The 24,210-nt window shown below is 36.8% G+C and overlaps 2 protein-coding genes and 1 non-coding gene across 5 annotated transcripts in view; 2 read left to right on the plus strand and 1 right to left on the minus strand.

Annotated features, from left to right (window-relative positions):
• Positions 1–1,083: 1,083 nt before the first annotated feature.
• Positions 1,084–12,175, minus strand: LOC106168361 (outer dynein arm-docking complex subunit 3-like). Its single transcript, XM_087009506.1, has 14 exons — positions 11,993–12,175; positions 11,682–11,803; positions 7,778–7,855; positions 7,357–7,524; positions 6,451–6,555; positions 5,780–5,902; positions 5,286–5,408; positions 5,052–5,088; positions 4,760–4,872; positions 3,973–4,133; positions 3,444–3,606; positions 3,020–3,151; positions 2,264–2,342; positions 1,084–1,720 (listed from the first exon to the last, which is right to left on the minus strand). The coding sequence occupies exons 1-14, from the start codon at positions 12,087–12,089 to the stop codon at positions 1,596–1,598; spliced, it is 1,626 nt and encodes a 541-aa protein (XP_086865632.1). The 5' UTR covers positions 12,090–12,175; the 3' UTR covers positions 1,084–1,595.
• On the plus strand, positions 6,821–6,892 carry Trnah-gug (transfer RNA histidin (anticodon GUG)). The gene has a single exon. It is a non-coding gene; the product is annotated as a tRNA-His (tRNA).
• An 869-nt stretch (positions 12,176–13,044) lies between the features above and the next one.
• Positions 13,045–24,210, plus strand: part of LOC106156641 (ras-specific guanine nucleotide-releasing factor RalGPS2) — a 34,243-nt gene continuing 23,077 nt past the window's right edge. The window contains exon 1 of one of the 3 annotated variants that reach the window (XM_087008469.1): positions 13,045–13,133. The gene's annotated coding sequence lies outside the window, so the exon portion shown is untranslated. Of the gene's footprint in view, positions 13,134–18,535; positions 18,556–20,542; positions 20,716–24,210 lie in introns of those variants that run through there. The other 2 variants (XM_087008471.1, XM_087008470.1) reach the window with 2 other exon arrangements.

Raw genomic sequence — 24,210 nt, forward strand, 5'->3', positions numbered from 1 at the left:
TTGTATGTTTATTTTATTGTTTGTACAGTATATATTGACCGTGCTTGAAACTACATGTAACATTTGATTATTTTCAGAGCTCGTGAAGGAAATGTCACCCAACTGGTTGACAAGCAGATAAAAAGCAGATAAAGTCTACCATTTTTTCTACTCTGTCGACGGGAAAAATACATGGTTCCCCGTACAGGAGGGTACGAGTTGAGGAAATGAGAGGCATGGTAAAAAATTGAGAATTCCCGCTTCACGGTGGATGCACAAGTATTCATTTTACATAGTCTAGATGACTGGTGCAAAAATTGCTCAAAAGGTGGAAAAAGCATGAAACTTGGCACAAATGTTCTTTGGACTATGCTGATCATTTTCAAGGGTAGTGCCCAAAATTTCAAAGTTTTTGGACTGTTTGTTTTCATGCGTAAACATTAGCGCAGCCAGTACATATCAGAAAACGTGTATAACAGTGCACGTATACGTATAAAGACAACTGCAGCGGTCACTTTCACTGAAAAAAAACTATATATATAGGACGGACGGTAAAGATATTGATGATCCCCCATCATTAAACCTACCAAAGCTGACGAAGACGGATCGAGCCAAGCTGATATCTAACAGAAAGTGCTCTCAGTGGGATTTCCCAGCCAAAATGTATTTTTTAGTTTTTCTTCACTCATTTGAAAATCTCCCACAGTCACAAATATGTTCTGTAAGGCGTTATATATTCCCCAATTTAAAGTTTAAAGACAATTAACCCCCAAAAATAAAAATTACCTGTAGCGTACCTAGTGTCGTTGTTATCTTCTCAGTCTCCCCAGTGCGTCAAACTCGTTTTAGGGCAATGTGGTGAAAATATTAGGGGTAAAATACAGACCGCCGCTGTTAAACGCACGGCTTGGTCCCTAGAACTTCGATCCTCGCTGAATCTCTCTCTCACAATGGTGTATTCATGGTCCTCTTCCCTTTATTACGGATGACATAATACTGTAGAGTTCGTGGTCTTCTCCCCTAAACTACATATTAACATTTTACTTGCACAGTTTGTCCTTTTCCCGAAAATACACGACATCACACTGGTCCTTTCCTCTAAATAGCATTCATCATACAGATAGGCCTACATAGTGACAAAGGGTATAGGCACATTTGCTGAAAAATTCAGTGTACAATATGTAGAAGTAAATTTTTGGGATATAAAAACATACACATTCAAAGCTGTTAGCTAAAAAGATTTAAATCTTTATTCCAATTTTGTTTTTGTGAATATACAACGAGAATAAATGAATCGTCGCTTTTTCTCACATTATTATCTATATTTTCTCTCAATTCGAAATCTCTCGGGTGTTCTTCAACAATACCAGAGTTTTAATTGATTTGTATCAGGAAAAGAATGAGCATGAACATCACTGATTTTTTTTTTATCCGGTCCATTTCAAATCAGCATTGTGCTGACAATGGAAAAATGTCAATTTTCATTCATGTTCTTTTAATGTTACTCAGGTAAAACATAATTCTAGTGTTTCAAAAGGCAAGAGTCAAAAGCGGAACAGGAAATGTTAACCAATAAATATAAAATGTATTAAATAAATGAGTGTAAGAATTGTCGTCTATTTCTTTCGGGGTTTCTTCTTTTTGGGCTTTAGTTTAGCGTCGGCCAATTCCTGACCTTGTCTTTTAATGTCGTCTCGCGTCAGAACGTCCGTGTCATCAGTGTGGCTATCGTAGTGGAAGTCTGGAATTAATTAAGATGATAGCATGATTATGTTTTGGCGTGTATATTAGTAATGCTGTATTAAATTAATTTATTTGTCAACTCTTGGGTTCAGAGTTTCAACAAGGGCCCAGGGGTTAACAAATGACAAATTAAGCGGGTCAAATGATTGGAATACACTAGTAGGCTACATTCCCTGCAAAAAGGTCGCATACATATATAAATAGAGAAATTGTATTCTTTTATCGATTCGTCACATTCGTCAAATTAATAATTGACATACTGTGTGCGCGATGTTTGTCAAGTGGAGCCTAAAGGCACACAGTGAGTGTTTTAACATTAAATCAAACCCTTATGAAGACAAACAATTTAAAATATCTCCACTTCAAGAAACCATACCCAAAGCCACTGTGCAATTACAATATCTAAAACTTTGTGCGTGATCTTATTTTCTCATCTTGTAGTTACCCTCATAAATGACCAGAAACAGTCGTGATAATCAGAATACATAACTCTACTTTTCAAATTAGTGGGGTAACTTTTAGTGTCAGTGAGTTGGCCTACCTGTGAGAGATCCCAGGCTTTCAGCGAGGTGGATCCTCACATTGGTGGAAGGAAGCCTGGACTCCAGGAACTCATGGTACTGTAAGGAGAGTTAGAGGTGAACGGAAAGATATCATACACTGAAACCCATCATTTCATTTTGTTTTTCAAAACTTTCAAGTATCACGCTCACTTTCTGAAATGGCAGTGGGGTTGTGCAATGTTTTTTCTTATTCCATACATATTCTGTTTAGGTGGGGCATTTTTTGTTAAATAGTGACACCGCACAATGGGTTCTAACCATGCGAACGACTTTATTAAAAATGGTATCAAAATGTTCAATATAATGTGGATAAATAGCATGCTTACGCAGCAAAAACGACCTAGTGCCTACTGCTTTAAACAGCTTACTGTAATAATTAATAAACAGATAAATAAGGCTATTACATCTCTGAATTGATCCCAATTTAATATTGTTCATAAACAGCAAAACCGAAATCCTATTACGATGGGTTGAATCATACATGAATCCCAATATAGATTATAGCGATAGCGACTTCAATTACTAGGGCGATCCATAACATCTACATTTACTTTTTTGCCCTGCACTTTAATAAAAGCAGCTAGATATATACGCGTCAATACCAGATATATCATAAAACAATATATAGCATAAGTGCGCACCGAAAATAACAGAAAACAGTAAATGCTTTTTATCTTGAAGAACACTTTATAACTCGAAGATCTATGCAGCTGTAAAACACGTCGATACATTACCTCAGGTGCCGATATATTTTCCTCGGCGTCCTCTATCTGTTTGACGTCAACAGATTCCAACAACGCGGACAGCTTTGCCTTGCACAGCTCTAAATCGTGCTTTAAGTTACCAGTACGGGGACGATTGTGTGGCTGAAATGGAGATGAAATTGTGACACTTGTTTACTTGTGATCCTTCTCATAGTTGCTGAGATTAATGAAAAGTTAACACGTTTTCTTTGCAGACCATTTTCAAAAAATAAAAAAAAGGTTCATTTAAAGCTAACAAATTTTTGTAGCGCGAACATTTTACTTCGCAATTATTTAACGCTAGTATATCGGCGCCCATGATTGCTCACTGGTTCAAAAGAAAATGAGAAGTTAAACTGATTAATATAAAAGAAAGAGATTCTTAAGAACGGCTGCAAAGAGTCATGTTACGTACCGGCTTTAGTGTGATACCATGCAGCTTCTTGAGAAGGTTGTCAGTGGCGACGGACAGGGTCTGGTAGAGTTTCTTCCCATTAAGAACTTTCTTCTCTGTTCTCCAATGCTGATCCCAAAGCTTCCTCAGCTGGTCCTGCTTCTCCTCCAGCTTCCGTTCACCGCTTCATGCGAGAGAAAAAACAATGATATTACGAAAACGAGGTACATTGATTAAATGTGAGAGTAAAAACGTTTGTTTTAGCAAAACCATGCAAACTTCCCTATCTTCTAGCTAACACCACACCCTGCCCCCCTCCACACACACACACACACACACACACACACACACACACACTCTCTCTCTCTCTCTCCCTCTCTCTCTCTCTCTCTCTCTCTCGTATATAAAGATAAACACTGCTGAACGTTTGAAAGAACAAACACGCACTCTTGCAGTACGCTCTTTTCCTCTCCATAATATCTTTCGTTACTCTTTTCAAATGACCAACCATATTTAAAAAGACATTCCAAAAGAGATATCGCTGACTTACTCCGACAAAGCTTTTTCTCCCGTGTATCGGAGGTCGTGGTAGATCTGCAGCATTCGCTCCTTTTCCCTTAGCAGCTGGTTCCTCTTTCCCTCCAGCTGCTGGCGTTTTTGTTCTAACTGCTGCCGTTTCTCGTCCTGCATCTCCACGCGTATGACCACATCCTAGGGCAAGGCAAAAACATCAACATACGAGAGATTAGCCATTATAATGGTAATAGATTAATTTTCTAGACTAAAGGATTTTACGTGATGGGATGAACTCCGGTGTGTGCTTGTGATGCTCTTGGCCTATAGCGTCAATCTCCCAGAAAAAATCTGACACATATACAAATGAAATATTGAAGAGGGTGCGTACAAGGTATTTTATCATATATTTCATATTACTGTTGACTGAAGAACTCACACATGGTTATGAACACACAGCAAAAGAAAATATACAGATGAAAGGATGGTACAAAATAAAAATAATTGTAAATCAATCAAAGTATACAAAAACCGTCCCTTTGATCGAAAAATATGATGAGAGACAGATACCGTCTCTCACAATTTTTTATTTCATGTCTGACTTTATCTGGCGTTCAATGGTTCCTCTCACATTAATTTTTCCACGAGAGAATATTAATATCCTATAAGGTACGTTTGAGAATGGGTATGTTTGACCCCAATGTTGATGCCAATCTTAGAATGCATGAATTCCGTGGAGTTTTGTAAAGATTCTGAGAAATCGGGTCAGTGGTGAGAGTGATATATTTTTTTCTTGTTAATGAATCACCATTGCCTTTACTTACGGATATGTCAGAGACCAGCGTCGCTTCTTTTATTCTGTCAAATGCCTCTTCGTACGTCAAAATCTTGGTCTGGTTCTGCCGCTGTCGCTGCTGTTCTGCCTGTGCTTTTTGGTCTGGAACAGAAAACAAGTGTAGTCCTGTAATGAATATGATAACGCTCCGTTTCCACGTTTATTTATCAGTTACTTATTACCTTATTTTTTATCTTTATGACTGTTTGTGGTTCCAGAATAGGCATCGCTTATTTTGCGGGCTCGCTTTCTTTGTTCATTCTTTTATAATGGGCCCTCACCTTGATGGGATTCGCCATATAGAGTATGCCTCGCACCCTGCAACGATAAACGAATTTTTCACCATTAAGTTTACCATTTCCCCAGATTTGTTTAAACATTTTCCCCATATCAGTGCTTTTTCCATTACTTTGTGAACTATTTTAACTAAATATTTAAAGATACGTTATTTACGCCATCCAAATCTACCCGTACAACATTCCTCCATACAGCCTCGTATTGGCCCAGAACTTCACCTTCTTTTCCATCTTGTCCACCGATTCCTTCCTCCGCTCAACCTCCTTCCGAGTCGCCACCAGCTCCTGGTCTCTTTTCCGCCTTCCGTCAAAGATTTCTTGTTCCATTCTCGACAGTTCCATCTTAGAGTAAAACGAGAAAGAGAGAGAGGCAATTAATACCAAATTTTAATTATTTAACTTTTAATTATTAGAATAACTTGCCCTATGTTTTGTGAGACTAAACACTCAACAACAACAATAATAATAATAATGTATATGAAATCAACCCAGGAGTCGTTCTCGCAAGATTCAGCTCGGATCGTACATTGCCGGGATCCAAGAGACTGGTGTGGCAGGAATGTTGGTCCGCTGGAACCGTGATTCCCCATTACTTTGTACAGGTCTTCTTCGTCTCATACATTAACCTCAAATACACTAACCCTAACCTGTACTAATCATATGGGACACCGGACGTCTATTCTTGTCACACTGAAAGAGAGATCTGTACGTACCTTGGCCTCCTCGCCGGCGGCCTGGGCCTGCTTGTTCATCACGGTAAGCTCTTTCAGTTCGTCCGTCACCTCCATCAACTCGGACTCCAGAACTTCCAATTTGGCGGGGAACAGTAATTGCTCCTGTCAAACAGATCGGTCTTGGTGTAATGACAAATATTAAAAACAAACAACTTACTTAATCACCCTCATGAATCTTGAAAGAATGCATAATGTATACTCGTAAATTTTTTGTATCATGTTCCTTATTACCGATCTGCTGATCGGTGTCACGGCACAGCTTCACGAGCTGTGTTCCAGCTGGCTACGTGAACTTTCGTTATTCTAGCCAAAGATCATAGCAAATGAAGGAAAGAGTTTAATATAAGAATGAAAAGGGCGGTGCAGAAACTTTCACAAATTTAAGTATATTTTCTAATGATGTCCTTTTAAGCAATGCGTTTTAATTACAAATATATAAATAAGCCAATAGTTAATTTGTTTGCAAAAACGCGAATTACGGATTTTTGGTCAGGTATTTGAAGGACATGGATATCTACTACTTGATTAATCTGACACGTAACGTGATGCTCAATTTTGAGGCTGAAGTAAAATATTCTAAAAAATTACATACACACACACACACACACACACACAAAGAAAAAATAATATTTCCAGCTGGCCTTACTAACCTCTTTCAATTTCTCCACGATGGCTTCGTACTGCGAGCTGATATTGCGGGCGGTCTGGCACTTCATGAGGGCTTTGTCCAGGGAGTTCTCTAGAAGACGAGTGTGCTGAAAGGGAGCAAAAATAGAATGTATTTGGATTGCCCACAACAAGAGGACTTGCGGACAGCAAATATTACTTGTCTCCTGACACACTTATTTATTTATTTTGGCAATCATTCGTTCGATCCCCCAGCTCAGGTGTATTTCACGAAAGGACTTCGTCCAGATCACGAAGATTACCAGATCTGAACTGTTTTAACCACAACTGAGGTATGATATAGGCATGCTATTTTTGTGACACTGAGGCCCATGTTACCATGGCAACAGAGCAGCCGTGATCGTATAGTGGTTAGTACTTCTCGTTGTGGCCGAGACAACCCAGGTTCGAATCCTGGTCACGGCAATACTGAACTTTTTACGCTTCTAAAAATATTTACTGACAAATAAATAAATAAATAAATAAATAATAAATAAATAAATGCATAAAAAGGAAATACCGCACCCCACTATCAAATTTTAATCTAATTTAAAATTCTTTACGTAGCTGGTACTGTACAATCATTCTAATTCAATGTAAAGCGCATAAAAAGCAGATTTGCACTGCATTTCGTGTCATTACTTGTCATCAAAAACATTCCCCAACAGAAACTTAACTAGTTCTCCCTTTTCATGGCATAATATTTCTGGATTTGTAAACATTTGAGCATATATGGGCTGTTCCGGAAGGAAGAATGCTAAGAGACATAAACGTAAACATAAACGTAAACATTCCGGAACAACCTGTGATACACTATTCCTTTCACAACTCTTTTTTTTCACGAAATCAATGTCCATGAACCAAGTATCATATGAATGTTTATATATTACCCTCATTTCCTCCGAGTCGCACTCTTCCTTGGCCAGTATGTCTGCCATGCGATCTAGTTCTGCCTGTAACTCCTGTACCTTCAGCTCCCTCTGCACGCGCTGGTGGCGTAATTCGTTCAGCTGATTTGCTGTCTCGCACATTTTTTGATCAACGGCTTCTATCGCTGTCTGGAAATTTTGAGATTCAATAAAATTTGTGGCTGATTTACTTATTTGTTATCCAATACGAAGTTGTGTATTTCAAAGTAAATGAAATCTGCAAAGATAATATCGTTACTCTTGAATATGACTAGAATAATTTAAGACCCAGTTGTACATTTTCCAACTCAATTAATTGGTTTTTAAACAAATGGTGGTATAGGTTAATTTCTACATTTTAGGGGTTAAATTGACCAGAAGTAAATGCAAGTATGATATATACCTCTGCGCTATACCTTTGCATCGACAAACGTTCCTTGCGTCGGTTTTGAAAAACAGCTTTGATGACTTTTTCGTCCCCCTGAAATATGGATAATTATTACAGTGGTCATTTAAGTACTCTAAGTAAGGCCTACCTAAACGAATTAACGATTTTTCTTTCGTAAAAAAAAATCATAATCATAATCCGGCAGCATTTTTCTCAAGAAAGCGTCGTCTTAACCACTTTTATGACCCCAACCCATAATCACTATTTTTTCTCACTGCACTATATTCGTATTACTTTCTTAATTTTCAATGCTTGTTTCATTTTCTAACTTCTATTTCTAGTCCCTTTTTTTAATAAACCCTGATTTTCATACATGTGCATCCTTTTTAACATCAACGATCTTTTTATTCTTTCTTTTCTTTTCTTTTTTCACATTTTTAAACCTGTTCAGTGCGTATCTCGATAAATGTGGACTCTTTTTCGTATTAATGAAAATCATCGGAGAGAGCCCAAAGTCAGAGGTCACAGACTGCACCACACTTGTCTCTTTCCTGCTAGTTAACATTAAATTAATCCAAACACCAAACCCGTAATGTCGTAAAAAATTTTAAGTTAGATTCTAACAGCATAACTATTGGATTTTCTAACTTATATCTCAATGCCTATTTGATTCAGCTAGTCAAAATTCTAATTGCAAGAGGGGGACCATTGTCGTGATTTTTTTTCAGAAATTGAAGGGGGTGTCTGTCCCCCCCCCCCCCTGACACCCCGGGCCCCCTATACCCGCCACTGCTGTGGATGGTGTTTGAGGGATATTCAAACCCATGGATTGTACCTCTATGGTTGAAAATTTTGTAGTTACTTTTAAAACAATAACTGGAAATGTTGGAAACTATTTAAGATATTTTATTTCAGTGCGCTAAAACAGCTTGGAGGAGTTATTTAGAAAATACTGGTCATTTTACAACTAAATTGATTTCAAACTATATATTATTATTATTATTATTATTATTATTATTATTATTATTATTAGAAAAGGTGTGAGAGTCTGCGTGAGGTGGGACTTAGTGCGAAAAGTTTCTTATGGGTCATGGGTCTTATATGTACTATTTTTATTTTTAAAAAATGTTTTCATAAAAAGAAATTGATGCTGAAAAACAGGCAGAGTCAACGAAATGTTAAGATGTGAAGTCCTTTAAAAGGCATTTAGCGTATTTAGAAGGCATTCATTGATCGTCCAAAACATGTATGTAAATTGTTTTAAGAAATCATTTCAGGTAGTTGGCGATGCAGTTTCAAATAGTATTAATTAATTGTTTTTACTTACGTTCGTAAAAAAGCCAAGCCCAATGTAACCACTCTGCATCTCTACCATCTAAAAAGTGAACCATATTTAGGAGAATTACAAATTTCTATAAGGGGAGATTGATTACATGCCTACATACCATTCTAAAACAAGGGATTTGCGACATCGGCGATGGTACAATGGTAAGGACGTCGGATTCCCTAACCTGCAGTGTCAGGTTCAACACCCACGTTGAGTGAATGGTTTTCTTTTATTAACGTGTTTTAAATACTTTAATTTCAAGGTAAAGAGTACAGGTAAATACACCAAGAAATGCAGGTGTCATTGTGTCCTCGTCGGTGGCGCAATGGGTAGCGCACCTATATGGTTACGAAGCCTTCTTCGACGCCGACAGACACGAAGACGCCTGGAGTAGGTTACGTGTAGGCCAGGCTAGGTGTAGGTCAGATTAGGCTAAGGTGTAGGTCAGCCTAGGAATAGCCTAGGAGTTAGTTACGAGTAGGAAAAAAACTTAGAAAACCAAATAGGCATTCAGATATAAGTTAGAAAATCCAACAGGTCAGCCTAGGAATAGCCTAGGAGTTAGCTACGAGTAGGAAAAAAACTTAGAAAACCAAATAGGCATTGAGATATAAGTTAGAAAATCCAATAGGCATTGACAAAAAATAAAAACGGTTTTGCTGTAAGAATATCGCTTTAAATTTTTTTCTGACATTTCCAGTTTGGTGTTTGGATTAATTTAATGTTATCTGACAGGAAAGAGACAAGTGTGTTGCAGTCTGTAACCTCTGACTTTTGGCTTTCTGGGATGATTTTCATTAATACGAGAAGAAGTCCACATTTATCGATATACGCATTGAACAGGTTTAAAAGTGTGAAAAAGAAAAGAAAAGAAAGAATAAAAAGATCGTGGATCAGATCAGGCAAAGGTGTAGATCAGCCTAGAAGTAGCCTAGGAGTGAGCAAGCAGTAGGAAAAGAGTTAGAAAATCAATTTGTATTAGGAATTGAAAAATAAGAAAGTAATACAAATGAAAGGCTGTGAAAATATAGGATAGGGAAACAGGGTAACTCTCGAAAGCATATAATCGCTTGGACACGAATTGGTTAACACAGTATGATGATTCCCTCTGGCAGAGCCGCAGATTAATTATGTATATTTTTTTCCTCGCGTCGTGTCACGAATTAGCCAGAGACATGCTATATATCTTGTAAATATCTAGTAAAAATCATTCTGTCACCCTGGTAGAGGGTAGTAGGATAACATGTTCGGATTACATCTCTTAAGTAAATTGTCAAAGGCACTGATTACATACAACAATAAAAATTATCTGAGGTAGCCTAAATGAAGCGTGGATACTTAGGGAGCATTCCCAGACCCTATCATATTAACTGTAGATCGATCCATCTCCGAGGGAATTCTCGATAAATTGCAATTCAACTTAAACAACTTAGATGTCTGACACGCCTACTGAAGCTGCTAGGGGGTAATTGACTATCGTTTAGCAGCTTCAGTAGGAGTGCCAGACATCTAAGCCGCTTAAGCTGAAAGCAATTTAGACCGTTCTAGGTATTGGAATCTAGTCTTAGTGTCTTCATGCCAGAAATTGCGTGAAGTGGGGCTCACCTTTCAGAAAAAACGCACAGAGGCTTTTATGGGCCACGGTAATCTTTAACACCTGAAGCCACTGATCTTTTATGGTTTGTCTCTTACATACTCCATGTTTATTTTAAAATGTTTTTATAAAAGTAATAAATACTGAAGGTGTGCAGTGCTGCACTTTGCTTTTATTTGTTGTCGCAACGCACGTGCCAGTCTCACGTAGGCCTACTCTGTCATTTTTATAAACCCTCTCTCCTTCAAAGTTTCCGAGACTTCATTTGTTCAATATATATAGACTCTGCTCTGTCTGCATGAGGAAATCCAGCAGGGCCGTAGCCTGAGCAAAATGCCAGGGGGGGCAGTAAGCGGACACGAGAGGGCGAAGCTACCGAGGGGGGTGGGTGTGGTGTGTAAAATTCCAAATTCCAGGGGGGGCAGCTGCCCCCCCTGCCCCCCCGGAGGCTACCTGTCCAGAGATTGAAATGTTAGCAGTACTGACCCCCCCTCCTTCGATTTCTGACAAAAATCACCCCAATGGTCCCCTCTTGAAATTAGAATTTTGATTGGCTGAATCATAGTTCTTAACCGTACCAAATGGCACCGTTCGCCCTCTAAAATATCAAAAATTTTCTGAGCCCTGCAGCGGGCCCCGAACCCCATGCCAAGGAAGGAGTGGGGAGGGTCGGCTTCGCACCCGCGGACCCCTCCTTCAAATAATCCTGGATCCGACCCTGGTGATATATTTTTCAGAAATCGAAGGGGGGAGGGGGGTCAGGACCCCCCTGATCCCCCCCCTCCCCTCTAAATCCGCCACTGCCTACATGTAGGACAGGCAATAGGCAATGGGCAGACGATACACATTGTGCCCTAGCTTTGGCCTTCAACAGTTGCACCTTTCCCTTCCCACGCAGGAGTTAGCCACTGTTTCACCACACATATACTGGTGCGTCATTTGAGAGAGATAGATTCATCATTTTCAGTTTTGCTATTAAGAAACAACAAATCTCTTACATTAACACCCTCGGCCAGAGCTATTCTTTTGGCCTTAATATCCTGTCGCAGGAATGCAATGAGATCATCATTCTTCTTCCTTTCTAACTGGGAGCTTTCATAAAGGGCCTGGCGGTCTCGGCCTGTAAATAAATAATAATAATAATAATGATAACAAAAAGAAGGCGAAAAAGAAGAAGATTTTTAGCGTGCACTAATATATATATATATATATATATATATATATATATATATATATATATATATATATATATATATATATATATATATATAATGTTTTATTTAATCTTGAATAGACCTGTTTTGGTTACCTTTAAGATTCACCTTTCCACGCAGTTCTTCAACTTCAGATTGAAGGGGCCAAATTTCGCGAATGTTCTTTTTTACGTCGACCTGATTCTGCGGCATTTTTTATAAATAAAAATGATGTCGGAATATGTCAAAATTAAATGAAACGAGATAAAGGAGAACTAAACATAAAATGAAAAGAAACAATATGGCCTAACTGCGACGACGGTTGAAGTAACTATGGTATCACGGCGCTGTCACGTGGCGTGCTGTAACGTAATGCGCTTATGACGTTGATTATGTAGGCCTAATCATATTTACTGCAGTCAGTCTTTTCGCCTTTTTTTTTAGGTTTTCTAATCTCTGTTTTGTAAGCTTGTTAGAACTATGTAGTCATTTTAATCATGCTATTGTTACAAGAAATTTGTATAGTCTGTTATTTTTCTTAGTTCTGATTTTTCAGCCAAGGGGCCTACCAAAACTAGACTCTCAATTAGGCCCTATTGTTAATTTTAGTTCAGTGTTGTTGTTGTTGTTGTTCGTCATCATAATCATCATCCTCATCATCACCTTTTTTCCTTCATATTGGGTCTTCGAAATGTGAATCTTGAAGTTAGAAATTGGGCCCTAAACGTGTCCTAAATTGTGCCTATGGGCCTAGCCAATATGTTTAAAGTTTAGCGGGCCTAAATGTTGGTGCATATAGCCCAAAAAAGTGCAGTGGGCTTCGTAAATTTGCTTCCTAGATTGGACGTCTTATTTGTAATAGGCTGTAGATTAGTAATAAAAGCGGCAATATTTCAATTAGGCTCCTATTTTAAGGACAAGACTAAAATTAAAGCTGATAGCTAGGGCCTGTTTAGAGTAGGCCTACCTAAACATTATTTTGACATAGAATGATAGAATAAAAAATTTCTTCAAACGGTCGTTGTAAAACACATTGAAAAGCGGTTCGTTACTCAATGGCGTTCAAAAAATCGACTAATAGAAAAAGTGTTGGTTGTGGTAGAGATGGTTGCCATTATCGACGCAACAACTGCAATGCGTGTATATTTCACTGCGCAATATTTGATGACGTCATCGATATTGCCGCACATACTGGTCAGCCCGCCGTGTGGAGCGAAAACGTTGTTTAGCCTAAATCAGTGTTTTTTTCAAAATATGGTGAGTTAGATCGTTTCCTTTTGTTGGTGAGCATTTGGCTACGGTTATAGCCTATCGTTTGCAATCATTGAGTGATAAATTTAACGTAAGTGTAACATGCAAAGCAGCATGTAATACGCACCATAGTGTGCCGCCTTGAAAATTGAACGTAATCTAATATTTAACATCGTTGTGTCAACAGAGAAGAAAGCGTTCCAAATGTTAGATATTTCCCTCGCTTTCCTAAGTTATACCCTGGTTAAAACCTTTATAATATCGAAAAGGGTGCTTATACACTCGTTGATTTGTCTCGGTATCGGTTTGGAAGGGGGTAGGGTCAGACATCGAAGTTCGATTCGGAAGGAGGGAGGGAAAGAAGGGAAGAAATTACGATGACAATACTTATTTAGTATGTGACATTTAATGATTTGAAATATCTACAGATTTGAAGCTTCGAATTGTTTTAGAATCACAATCAGGGTCTATTTTGACAGCTATTAAAAGACTTAATACAGTTTATTTAAACACGCCTTTTTAAAGATTTTTCTCACAATTTTGAGTTTTCCTCATGCATCCATTACTTTACCCATGTGTAGATTATTGACCCTGTGAATATGAGGCCATTTTCAGTCCACAGAGACAGTTTAAGCCAACTTGGATACGAATGATCTTGAAACCAATGAAATTGGGATGGGCATGTTCAATTTAGCCAATGATTGGCAATGCTTTGGCCAACAACTCATTTAAAAGTAGGGTGCACACATGATATTTTTCTAAGTGAGCTAGAGACTTGAAATTTGGTGCACAGATAGCCACACATATGAGTATGAATAATCAATTAAAATTTTTAATCTATCTCATTTAGATCAAAAGTTATTCAAGTTTTAGTAACACCATGTTTGTTCTTTTTTTCAGGCGCCATTTTCAAAAATGAGACAAAAGTTGCCCCTTTCATTTTTCATCCCCTTAATATTGTCACAGACATTTGAAATTTGGGACACATTAAGTATAGAAGTTAAGCATTAACACAAAGTTTAAATTTTGGTTCTAGCATTTTCCTAAGCAGAGTTATGTGCATGTGAATTAAGCAAAATGTAGGATTTTTTGACGGTAAATGCTAGAAAATACACGTTTCTTAGGTTTTATTCATCAACAAGACTATAACTCTTGGCAGAATAGTTGTCTTACATATGAGTATTAGTAAAAAATTAATAGTATAACTGGCAAATTGTCATTGTGAAAAAAAAACAATTATTCAAACTCAGAAACAACCCACACCCTGGGGATCATAAGGTTATTCTTGCATATGTACTCTTACTCCTTAGTATCGAACACATATGTATAGTATGAACATGGCACATAATTTTCTTTTATGATAAACTTCTTGCAAAAAATAAAAATGCCCCCACTTCTGAGGATGTTACCCCCATGCATATTTCCATCACCCCTGTTTATAAATGCTGATAAGGCAGTTTGTAATAAAATTCTCTCTCTCTGGCAGTTGTCTTGATATTAGTATAAACCAAAATTTAATTATATATTTCATGTCAGAAAACAATATCTGGTGAGCTTGAAAGAAAATAAATCAAGCTATATACATGTAGCACCTGTGATATACTACTATTTAAACCTACTAGTAATGCATAAATGTTTTAAAGCTTAAATATCATTGAAAATTAGCTTGCCACGTATGAATGATAGACTTAATTTTTTTAATTCATGTGACTTAACAGAGTTTTCTGATCCAAGATTATATTGAAAAAGTATAAGAATTATCTGTAACAATATTTGTACTTCCACTTTGTCTACCAATTTAAGTAAAGAATACACAAATGTGATTTCAACGCCCCCCCCCCCCCCCCCCCCCTGTAATAGGGAACCTCTGTAATAGGGAATTCTTGCAACACAAAACTGATAATTTTAGTTTTAAAAAGCTGTTGGTTCAACTATACTACAGAAGTCTACATATATAAAAAGTAAATATAATTTATCAATACAAAGACAGTAAGTTTTAAAAGGGAACTTGAGCTATTTTAAGTCTTTGGCACGGAGATATATAAAAACAACATTAGTAAATCACAAAAAAAATGGATAACCTATTGTCTCTTGTTGGCTTCCTTAAAAATTTTTTTTTTATTTCCATGTACGTCCATCTCCTAAAGTTCTAGATATAAATATAATTATATACATATACTTAAACCTAAAGTTCTTCACACAAATACCTACATGTACATAGAAATTTCCGAAAGGGACTTAACAATATTCACACCTTCAAGGTCATTTGAAGTCTTTGGCAAAGATGTGTAAACAGCATACGTAAATCACACACACACACACCAAAAAAAAAAAGAAAGAAATTATTAATTAATCAATAATAAATCTGTCAAAGCCCCATTAAGACCTTTATAATCAGTCAGACACGCTAAACCCAAGAAGTTACAACTCCTTGCTAAACCAGACAATCAAGAAGAAGAGTCAGGATTATTCAATGTATTGATGCCGCAAAACGGATGAAAACACCTGCTTAGAGTTAAATAATTATGTCAAAGTAGCTTGTCAAAGTCCACTCAGGTTTTAACTTTTTAGTGCATTTCACCATGATTCCCAACAAACTCATCACAATCAGGATTTTCTCTGTTATTATCACTTCTAACTGATGTATGCAAACGATGTAACATTGTTGTTAAGCGTACGCAGTAAAAATTGACCTCGACTGGCTGCGGTCAACAAGCGTGTGCGAGAGGGGGGGGGGGCGTTGAATTAAATTACAAAAAAAATATTTGCCCAAATTTGCCCAAAAATCTGAAATGTTCGTTAGAAACCTTAGTCCTTGTTCTTCTACATGGTATATATTTTGTCTTGCCGCCCTTTGCCGCCTTTAAAAAATTTATCAGTTTAAAAGTTTGCCCTTAAAGATTTTCACTTCTGACCTCTCGTAGATCGCGAAAACAATACCCATAAGGAAGTAACAGCTGTTCTCTATCACGTGTCAATGTGGGGCTGTTCCCGATGCAGTAGTTGAGACACGCCGTGCATTGTAAAAGCGGGTTGAAATCTGATACTCTGGGGACAGTTTTAATGGCGCTTCGCGAACTAGAACAACTAACGCCACCTAGGGACGTCTGCGCTCGCTATTAAAAGGTCCTAAAGAATCCTAAGGGGCTCCTCAGAAGTGTTATCATTCAAATACATTCTTTGAGCGCAATTAGAACAAGTTGATCCGCAGACTTAAAGATCTGTGGATCAAATATGGCTGACCCACTTAAAAGGAAGCCACATATAGTCCCCCCGATGGTCTTCCCGCCTCCACATGTGCTGTCCCTGCAAGGGCCTAGCAGTTAAACATCAGAACCAAGATGTAATCCATTTAGTGGAGGCAGTGAGACCATTAAGAGATTAAGCAGCTTCCTTTTATGATAGGTTGGCCGCATTTAGTCTGCAGATCAGTAAGTCCACAGATCATCTGTTCTGAATGTGCTATTTCATTTATTACCAGTTTACCTAAAAAGCTGGAGGGTTAAATTTTGCACTAAATGAAATTTTATGATCAAGAGTTTGGTGTGAATGATTTATGGTTCAGATGGAACTCTCTTACACTTAGATTTTACCAATTCCCAGTGCATATCTGTTTTGTTGAATGTATTTTAGGTCTGCTTTTCTAAACCCAGCTTTGTTTGTATTGAAAAATTAAGTTCTGCATCCCAGAGTCATTGAGTTGGCCCAAGTTTCCTGTCCTCCACCCTCTTAGTGTTCCAGATTTTGAGAAGTTTCCAACAGATGACTGAAAAGCATGAAATATATGCTTACCTTCTCTTTTGTATAAAAGATCAATATGAATGTGTGATTGTCTTTTTGATTTATGACAGAGGTGTAGGAAACATGAGAATCTGAACTCGAGTAACATGAAACAAAAGAGAAAAATAAAGAATAGTTCCAGAGACATATGCTGTTTTGATAATGTCCATCAGTTTATTGCAAATGTCAGACACTATTCATCCAGCATGTTGGACCCATTAACAGAAAAGTTCGAGATAACATGGAACGGGATGTCAGTGTAATTGAGCTATCTTCTTTAACTGTAATTAGTTAAACAATTGTTTGAGATAGAATACTGGTGGTAGCGGCCTACCTCAGTCTTTTTTAATGGAAAAAAAAGATGAAATGAAGACTTAGGTTTGTGATACATGACCATCATTCTGTCTGTTGTTATTTTCACTCGGGGTATTTTTACTGGAAAACAACTTGACCAGTACTACAATACAGTATGTGAATTAGAATGACAGAAATATATGTTTAGCCTTAGGTGGACCAGGTACTATATCAGAAATATTGAAATTCTATATTTTTATTTGTTGTTGTTGTAAACCTACAAACTCTCAACTAATGTACAAACTATAGTAAATGGTGCCTTGTTTACTTTGGTACCACTTCAAATACAAATGAAATTCTACACGGCTGTATATATCTTATTGGGGCTATAAATACCATTCTCACTTTGTTTAGAGGGTCCCATTTAGATATCACTTGATCTTTAACAACAATAAAACGAGGAATATTGGTTTAGTAATTACATTTTATGATACTATTTGTAAGATAGTGGTACTTTTTAATGCTCTCAGGTGAACACCACTTTGTATAATATATATACTTGCCAAGTTGGTCATGAGAAAAAGTTTTATTTTCTTTATTATCAACAATTTTATTTTATATGTCACTTATCTTTTGTGTTTTGTGCATAGCAGCACTGTAGTGATGCCTAATTATGTAGTGTACCAATAAGGTTTGTTGGGTCCACTTGTTTAGATTTTAAAAGCGTCAACTAGTAAAAAACTTCAAGAATGAAAAAAATTGTTAATTATCTTTTAAGACATACTGAATTGACCTTTGATGTCATCATGTCAGGAAAACCAAAAAACACAGAGGGCAAGGTAAGACCTTCCAATAAACTGACATAATTAACAGGCTTAAAATAGCGTTTACAAGCATGCTTGATTAAGAATAAATCTTCCAATTGAACTGGATTCAATTCGATTCCCAGGTTAAATTTCCTCTTGTCCGTGTGCCACTGTTCCCAGGACATAAGGTAACCTAACTCTTGGCCAGAATTTTGTACCACCTATATCGCTATATCCCTTGGCTCTTCACTTCAAGGGTTATTATAGTGAGACTTGATATTTTGATACAGGAAGGAGTGACCCATTGTATTGACCCCTATATTGGTCATTGATATGTATGCTTTGCTGTGTGTCAATTCTGGGGACATCTGACTTTGAAGTCCCCATATTTCTGAGGTAGACAACAAGAACAGGTGTTATTGAATCATTAAGGGTTTTTGAACTTTCACAATATCAGTGTACAATCTGCACAGCATATTATCTGAGTAGTATCTGAAAGAAGGACAAAAACCTCAAAGGACAGCTCTTCTTGTTGTTATCGGTTTAAGGTAAAGTGATTCAGAAATCTATTATTGTCCAGATGCGGGAAGAAACACTGAAGTTTTTGCATTTCAAGTTTTTTTATCATTTGTACAGAAACAAACCTTTGTTTTTTGGGTTGTCATTAGTTCTAGCTAATATTTGAAGTCCAGTCCATATTAATAATAAATACCTCTTTGATAAGGAATGGAATTACAGTGACAGAATAATGATATTAAACCTTGTTGTATCAATGATTTCTAGCCTAAGATAGCTGTTGCAAAAGATTTGTTAATAATTATGGTAGCATAGACATCATTAAATCAATGTATATCTTGTTTATTTTCCAAAGTAACATCGACACATTTTGTTGTCATTAAGGGTGAATGTTTTGTAGTACTTTCAAAATGAAAATTAAAATCCAATCATTTCAATGCTTATAGACTCCAAAATAAGTTCATCATGTTTTCCCATTATTTATCCCCAAAAGACCAAATAAACTGACAATCCATAAATCTGTACTTTTAGGGTCAGGCTGGATATGCAAAGGTTGTGAGATTTAAGTGTGCAATCGTTAGATAAAGCATTAATCTGTTGGATGAGAATAGGGAGTAGGTTACTGGCAATGAAACCCCTGGGGCTGCAGACTTTGATAAGCAGTCAGAGTAATCTTGTTAGCTGCAGAACACGTCTGGACAAATTGCCCTTGCAAGGCAGATATATTTTTTTCACTCACAGAGTTGCAAATATATTAACAGCCTAGAGTTATTAGTCAGGAGATTATAAAAAATGTTTTTTTATCGCCCTTTTGGGATTTTTTTAATCATGCTAAATTAATGAGGTGTGTGGAATAAAAAGAATGCCATATCATGTAAAGAAACATAAAAACAAAGAGGAAGGTCATATAGAAAAAAATCTTAACAAAGCACCCCCCTCTCTCTAGACCATGACATATATAAGATGTGATGTAAAAGTAAGAGGTCTTCCGTACAGTTAGATTGGTTTAGAATAGGTCATTCAGAAGATATGAGAGAGTTATATTAATCCGGGGCTGATGCAGCATGACATTTCTTGATTATCAATCCGTGGAAAATGGAGATAGTTACAAGAGAAATGACACCTTTTTTAAGAGAAATGTTATTTATTTTATTTTGAAAAGCACAATTTTGTCCAGAAATATTGAACTTATCGCATATTTGTTTTCGCAAAATACACCACAGGAGCTTGTCTGTGATGATGTTAATGTGCATCTTGGGCTTACACTAAGTGCTCCTTCAGCTGTGAAAGGTCAAGTTCTTCAAGAGATTTGACCATTTGCCATTTGGAATATCCTAAACAGAAGCAATGTTTCTAATTCAAGGGCAAGTTGAAGTGCTTGCTCCGCCCATACCCGTGTAGTGCAGTGTGTCATTATGATTATTATGATCATCATAAATATAAAAAGAACCAGCACAGGTGTGTTATGCTTCTCACTTGTAGAATTAGATACTGTGCCAGCTCAACCTTTTTTAAAAACTCTGCTTCACATTTGTGTTAGAATTCATGCATCAAATTTCAAGTAGTTTGGAGTAGAGCAAAAGAAGAAGGCTAGGTTATTGGAATGAATTGACATCTAGACATTGTTGTACATTTAAGGTTAGATGTATTTTATTGAACTCCAGTTTGGATATCCTGATTTTTATTGATTTTGATCAATAATGGTACAAAGCTAGTGCCTCTGACACGGCATACCAGGTGATATGTGGGACCATTGTCTGGGACCCCACTTTGGCGTTTTAAAATGTCACCTCTATGGGCAGTGAGTTTCCATTATTTAGGCTGACCTCGGAGAGTGGGACTGTTGCGTATGCTGCAGGCCTCTTTGTGTACAGCAGATCTTTGGGCATGTGCACTTCTACTGCAAGGAATGTGGTTTATTTTAATACTCCTGAGATCAGTTTTAAGAAGCCTAAAGAAGCTCAAAAGTTTAGCCCAGTTTTTGGGGCTTGGGTTCTATGAAACAAGTCCAATGTCATGTGTAGCATGGCGTAAATAACATGAATAACGTCAACATCTCCCACCAGGGACCGGTTTTATATTGTGTCAATATTTTGAGTACCTTGACTTGTATTGGCAAGTTGATTCCAGATCTTGAAGTGAGGTAGGCAAGTACAGATGTTTTGAAGCAGGACGTGTGACACTGTTCAAAGGTATATATTTATTAATATATGACAATGTGGAGTTTTTCTATTTGAAATGAAGATCATTTTGATATTGTAAGTATATCTGGTTTGAGGTTTTAGCTAATGACATTAATGGAAATAAGAGAGAGAGAGAGATATGGACATGTTGATGAGAGACGGTTCTCATCATTCTCATTTATAGAAAGATAAGATTATAATTGTATTTATTACATTAAGCAATTATTTCAGAATTCTCTCTCATTCTGTGTGTGTGTGTGTGTGTGCACGCGCGTGCCACCACATGCATAGGCACAATGTTTCACTGGTGTTAGTGACAGGTTGTGGAGCACTCTATGACTTGACCCCTATTTCAGCCAATTGCTCAATAGTCCATTTGTGTTAAATTACAAATTAAATCTTCATTGTCTTTACAGAGTTAAAAGTTCATAAGCAATAATCATATCATTCTTGCCCCAAAGAAATGTTCATAGTTAAGGTAAAAATGTTGTCACTTAAAAAGACTAGGATGAAGTTAAGTGATTCAACAAATCAAACCACGCATCTATGAAAGATTTTCTCCTGAGAGTTGTATTGTTGAAGCTATTTAACACAGACACAGAGCAATGTCTAATATGTAAGAGATTGATGGGGACGTCACCCGAAATAACATGTGTCTCTGTCAACAGAACTGAGATAACCTGGACAAGGTGAGGTGCTGGGCCACACTGATATAAAGAAAACTTTGATAATTTATGCATACAATTTATTTAAAGAATTGGACTAGTACATAAAAAATAGAAGTTGCTAAAAATCAGTATCAGTGATTTAGAAATGAACATTCCACAGAATATTTCTGTATTAATAATTATCTTTTGTTCTGCTTGAAGCACTGCTTTTTCTGTCTCTACCAAGTCTGGGTAAGACAAATTAATGATAGTAAGGATTGCTATATTTTTTATTGGCTGAAGAGAGATAAAAATAAGTACAAGTAGGCAAAGGAATCATAAATAGATAGCTTAGGAACTTAAATTAGGAGGTTTATTTATATTTATTTATTGATAATATTTGTGAATCATTTACTCGCAGTGTTCAATATTCAGGAATTGGGCAGCGAATCGTGATTAAAAGTAAAAATTTGGGATATTTCAGCTGTATTGATAGGCAGAGACACTTAAAGATAAGGTACATGTACAGCAGTGACTTATATTGAGATTATGAGCATCTGTGGCACTTTACGTGACTGAATTCAGAAACACCTTCTGTAACATTATGAACATTCAGATGAACACAGATCTCCTTTTTAAATCATTAATGCTTGACATTCCATCTTCTATAAAAAACCTTTATGTAATAATAATGATGATGAAAATGGTAGTTATTATTATTTTAATTTTTTTTTCAGTTTATTTTGCTAGGTTAGACAGACACCTGTTTTAACTTAGTTTTATCATTTTGGTAAGTTCTGACTAGTGTATATATATTTTTGATTAGGTGTCTTTTGGATTGTCTTTAATTGAAAAGCATAAGTTAGCTTTTATAACAAAAACCAAGATATTCTAAGTTAATATATATCAGATACATATTTTTATAGGTGATGACCTAGTGGTTAGTGATTAGAAGTACAAATGGACCATGATTAGGTTTTATCTGACTTTGTAGGTCATAGTCTACTTCAAGGTCATCATATGACATATATTGTCTTATCCATTTGATGGACATGTGTTCTTAGAAAGGTCAGTTCTATCCGCTTACCACTCTAGAGATCTTATCCATGTTGTAGAGGGGAAATTTTACAGCTGTTTAACATTAACAGCATGACACCAGTTACTCTCCATGGTAAAGATGGTAGCCCTGTAAAAATTGTTTTTCACCCTTATCTTATATATATATATAGTGACTATTATTATTTTAAACTTTTGAACCCAAGTGATCCAGGTCTCTCTGGTATTACTGGGGTATTAAGTAAATAAGCTTTGGATTTTCTCTACTGGTATTTGAAATGGTGACAACAAGGACACATGCCTGGATATTCTAGGTAATTTTTCCAGAATATTTGCTGGAGGATGTATAGGAATAAATAGATGATGTAGTTAGTAATCCAGAAACCCTGTGTTTTAATTTCCGCAACTCTTCTGTTCATTAATGCCTTTTATCCAGGGGTGGAAAAATCATCAAATTGAAAAGTAATTTCGATATAAAATATGTTATGCCAGGGTACTAAGTGCACATCTGTCACTTCTTGCATTGCGCATTTGTAGTGGATGTAATTTTTACTGTACTTTTAAGCTTTGTACCCTGAATTTTAGAGCACTGATGGTGACCCTTCTCTACCCAGCAAGGCTTTCCTCAACAGTTGTCTTGCCTCAAAAGAAAGCTTATATTTCCAAATATGACTGGACATCTTACAAAGTTTTTGAGTTCGTTGGGTTTGCTTGGGTTGGACTCCTAGTAATTAATGACCAAATTACAGATTCACACTTTGGACCACCTGTACCCCAAATCCTGGGACCACCTGTACCTCAAATCCTGGGGAAAGCCCTGCTACCCAGTATGTGTTTATCACCAAGAGTTTCAGAGCACTGATGGTAACTCTTTTCTACCCAGCATATGGTCTCCATCACCCTGAATTTTAATGTACCGATGAGGATTCTCACCTCACCACTTCTCTGTTGAAATCTCTGTGTATGTACTGGTAATGGAAAAGAGATGTCTGTCAGTACTGTAGGCTTTTATCTTCAGGGTTCTTAACCATGGGATTCCAGGAAAATTACTATGTACACATTCTTGGTGATTTGTGGACCATTGTTACAGTATTTTTCCACAGCAATCTTTCCTGGAATCCCATTTACCAGAGACCCTATAGTAACATCAAGCATACTGGAATGCCTTGGTATTCCCAGGATTTAAAGATTGCCTAGAGTGGCTTGCAGAAGACCAGTACATCCTCCCATGCTGTTTCATTATAAAGAAACCATTCTTCACAGTGGCTGTGTATCGGCATGTATTATTTCTCAAAAATTCCCAGGCTTTGTTACAGGGTATTTATCTTGCTATTTTTGATTTCTGTTACTTGCAACAGATCTTTGAAGAAGGAATGCAGTGCACATTAGATTGTTATTTTTCAACAGTTTTGGATAGGGTTTTTCTTAGTGGTTTAGGTAAAATTGCGGAAATTTCAGCAAAATTCATTTTTGGCTGTATGAAGGTCTACAAACAAACATTCAATGCTGATAGAAAAATATTCAAGTACAAATACAATCATCTTCCAAATGATCAATCTCAGGATGTTAATGTCCCCAGGTACCTAGGATACAAGAAAACAAATTGAGCCTAATCATTTTAGCTCGCTAGCCTAAGGGATCTTAGTCTTGCAGACAAAATTTTCTGTCTGGGTAAACAAAATTGTGTTCGTATTAAATAACATCAGCTTGCATCCAGACTGATATTGCTGGTGATCTATAATAACTTGACGTAGTGGGGTATCTCCATAGACCGCCCTCTACACAGCTATACCTTAGCCAG

The sequence above is a fragment of the Lingula anatina genome, chromosome 3, assembly GCF_051362555.1.
Source record: "Lingula anatina isolate TDL-2025a chromosome 3, LinAna3.0, whole genome shotgun sequence".
In the NCBI taxonomy this organism is placed as follows: domain Eukaryota; kingdom Metazoa; phylum Brachiopoda; class Lingulata; order Lingulida; family Lingulidae; genus Lingula; species Lingula anatina.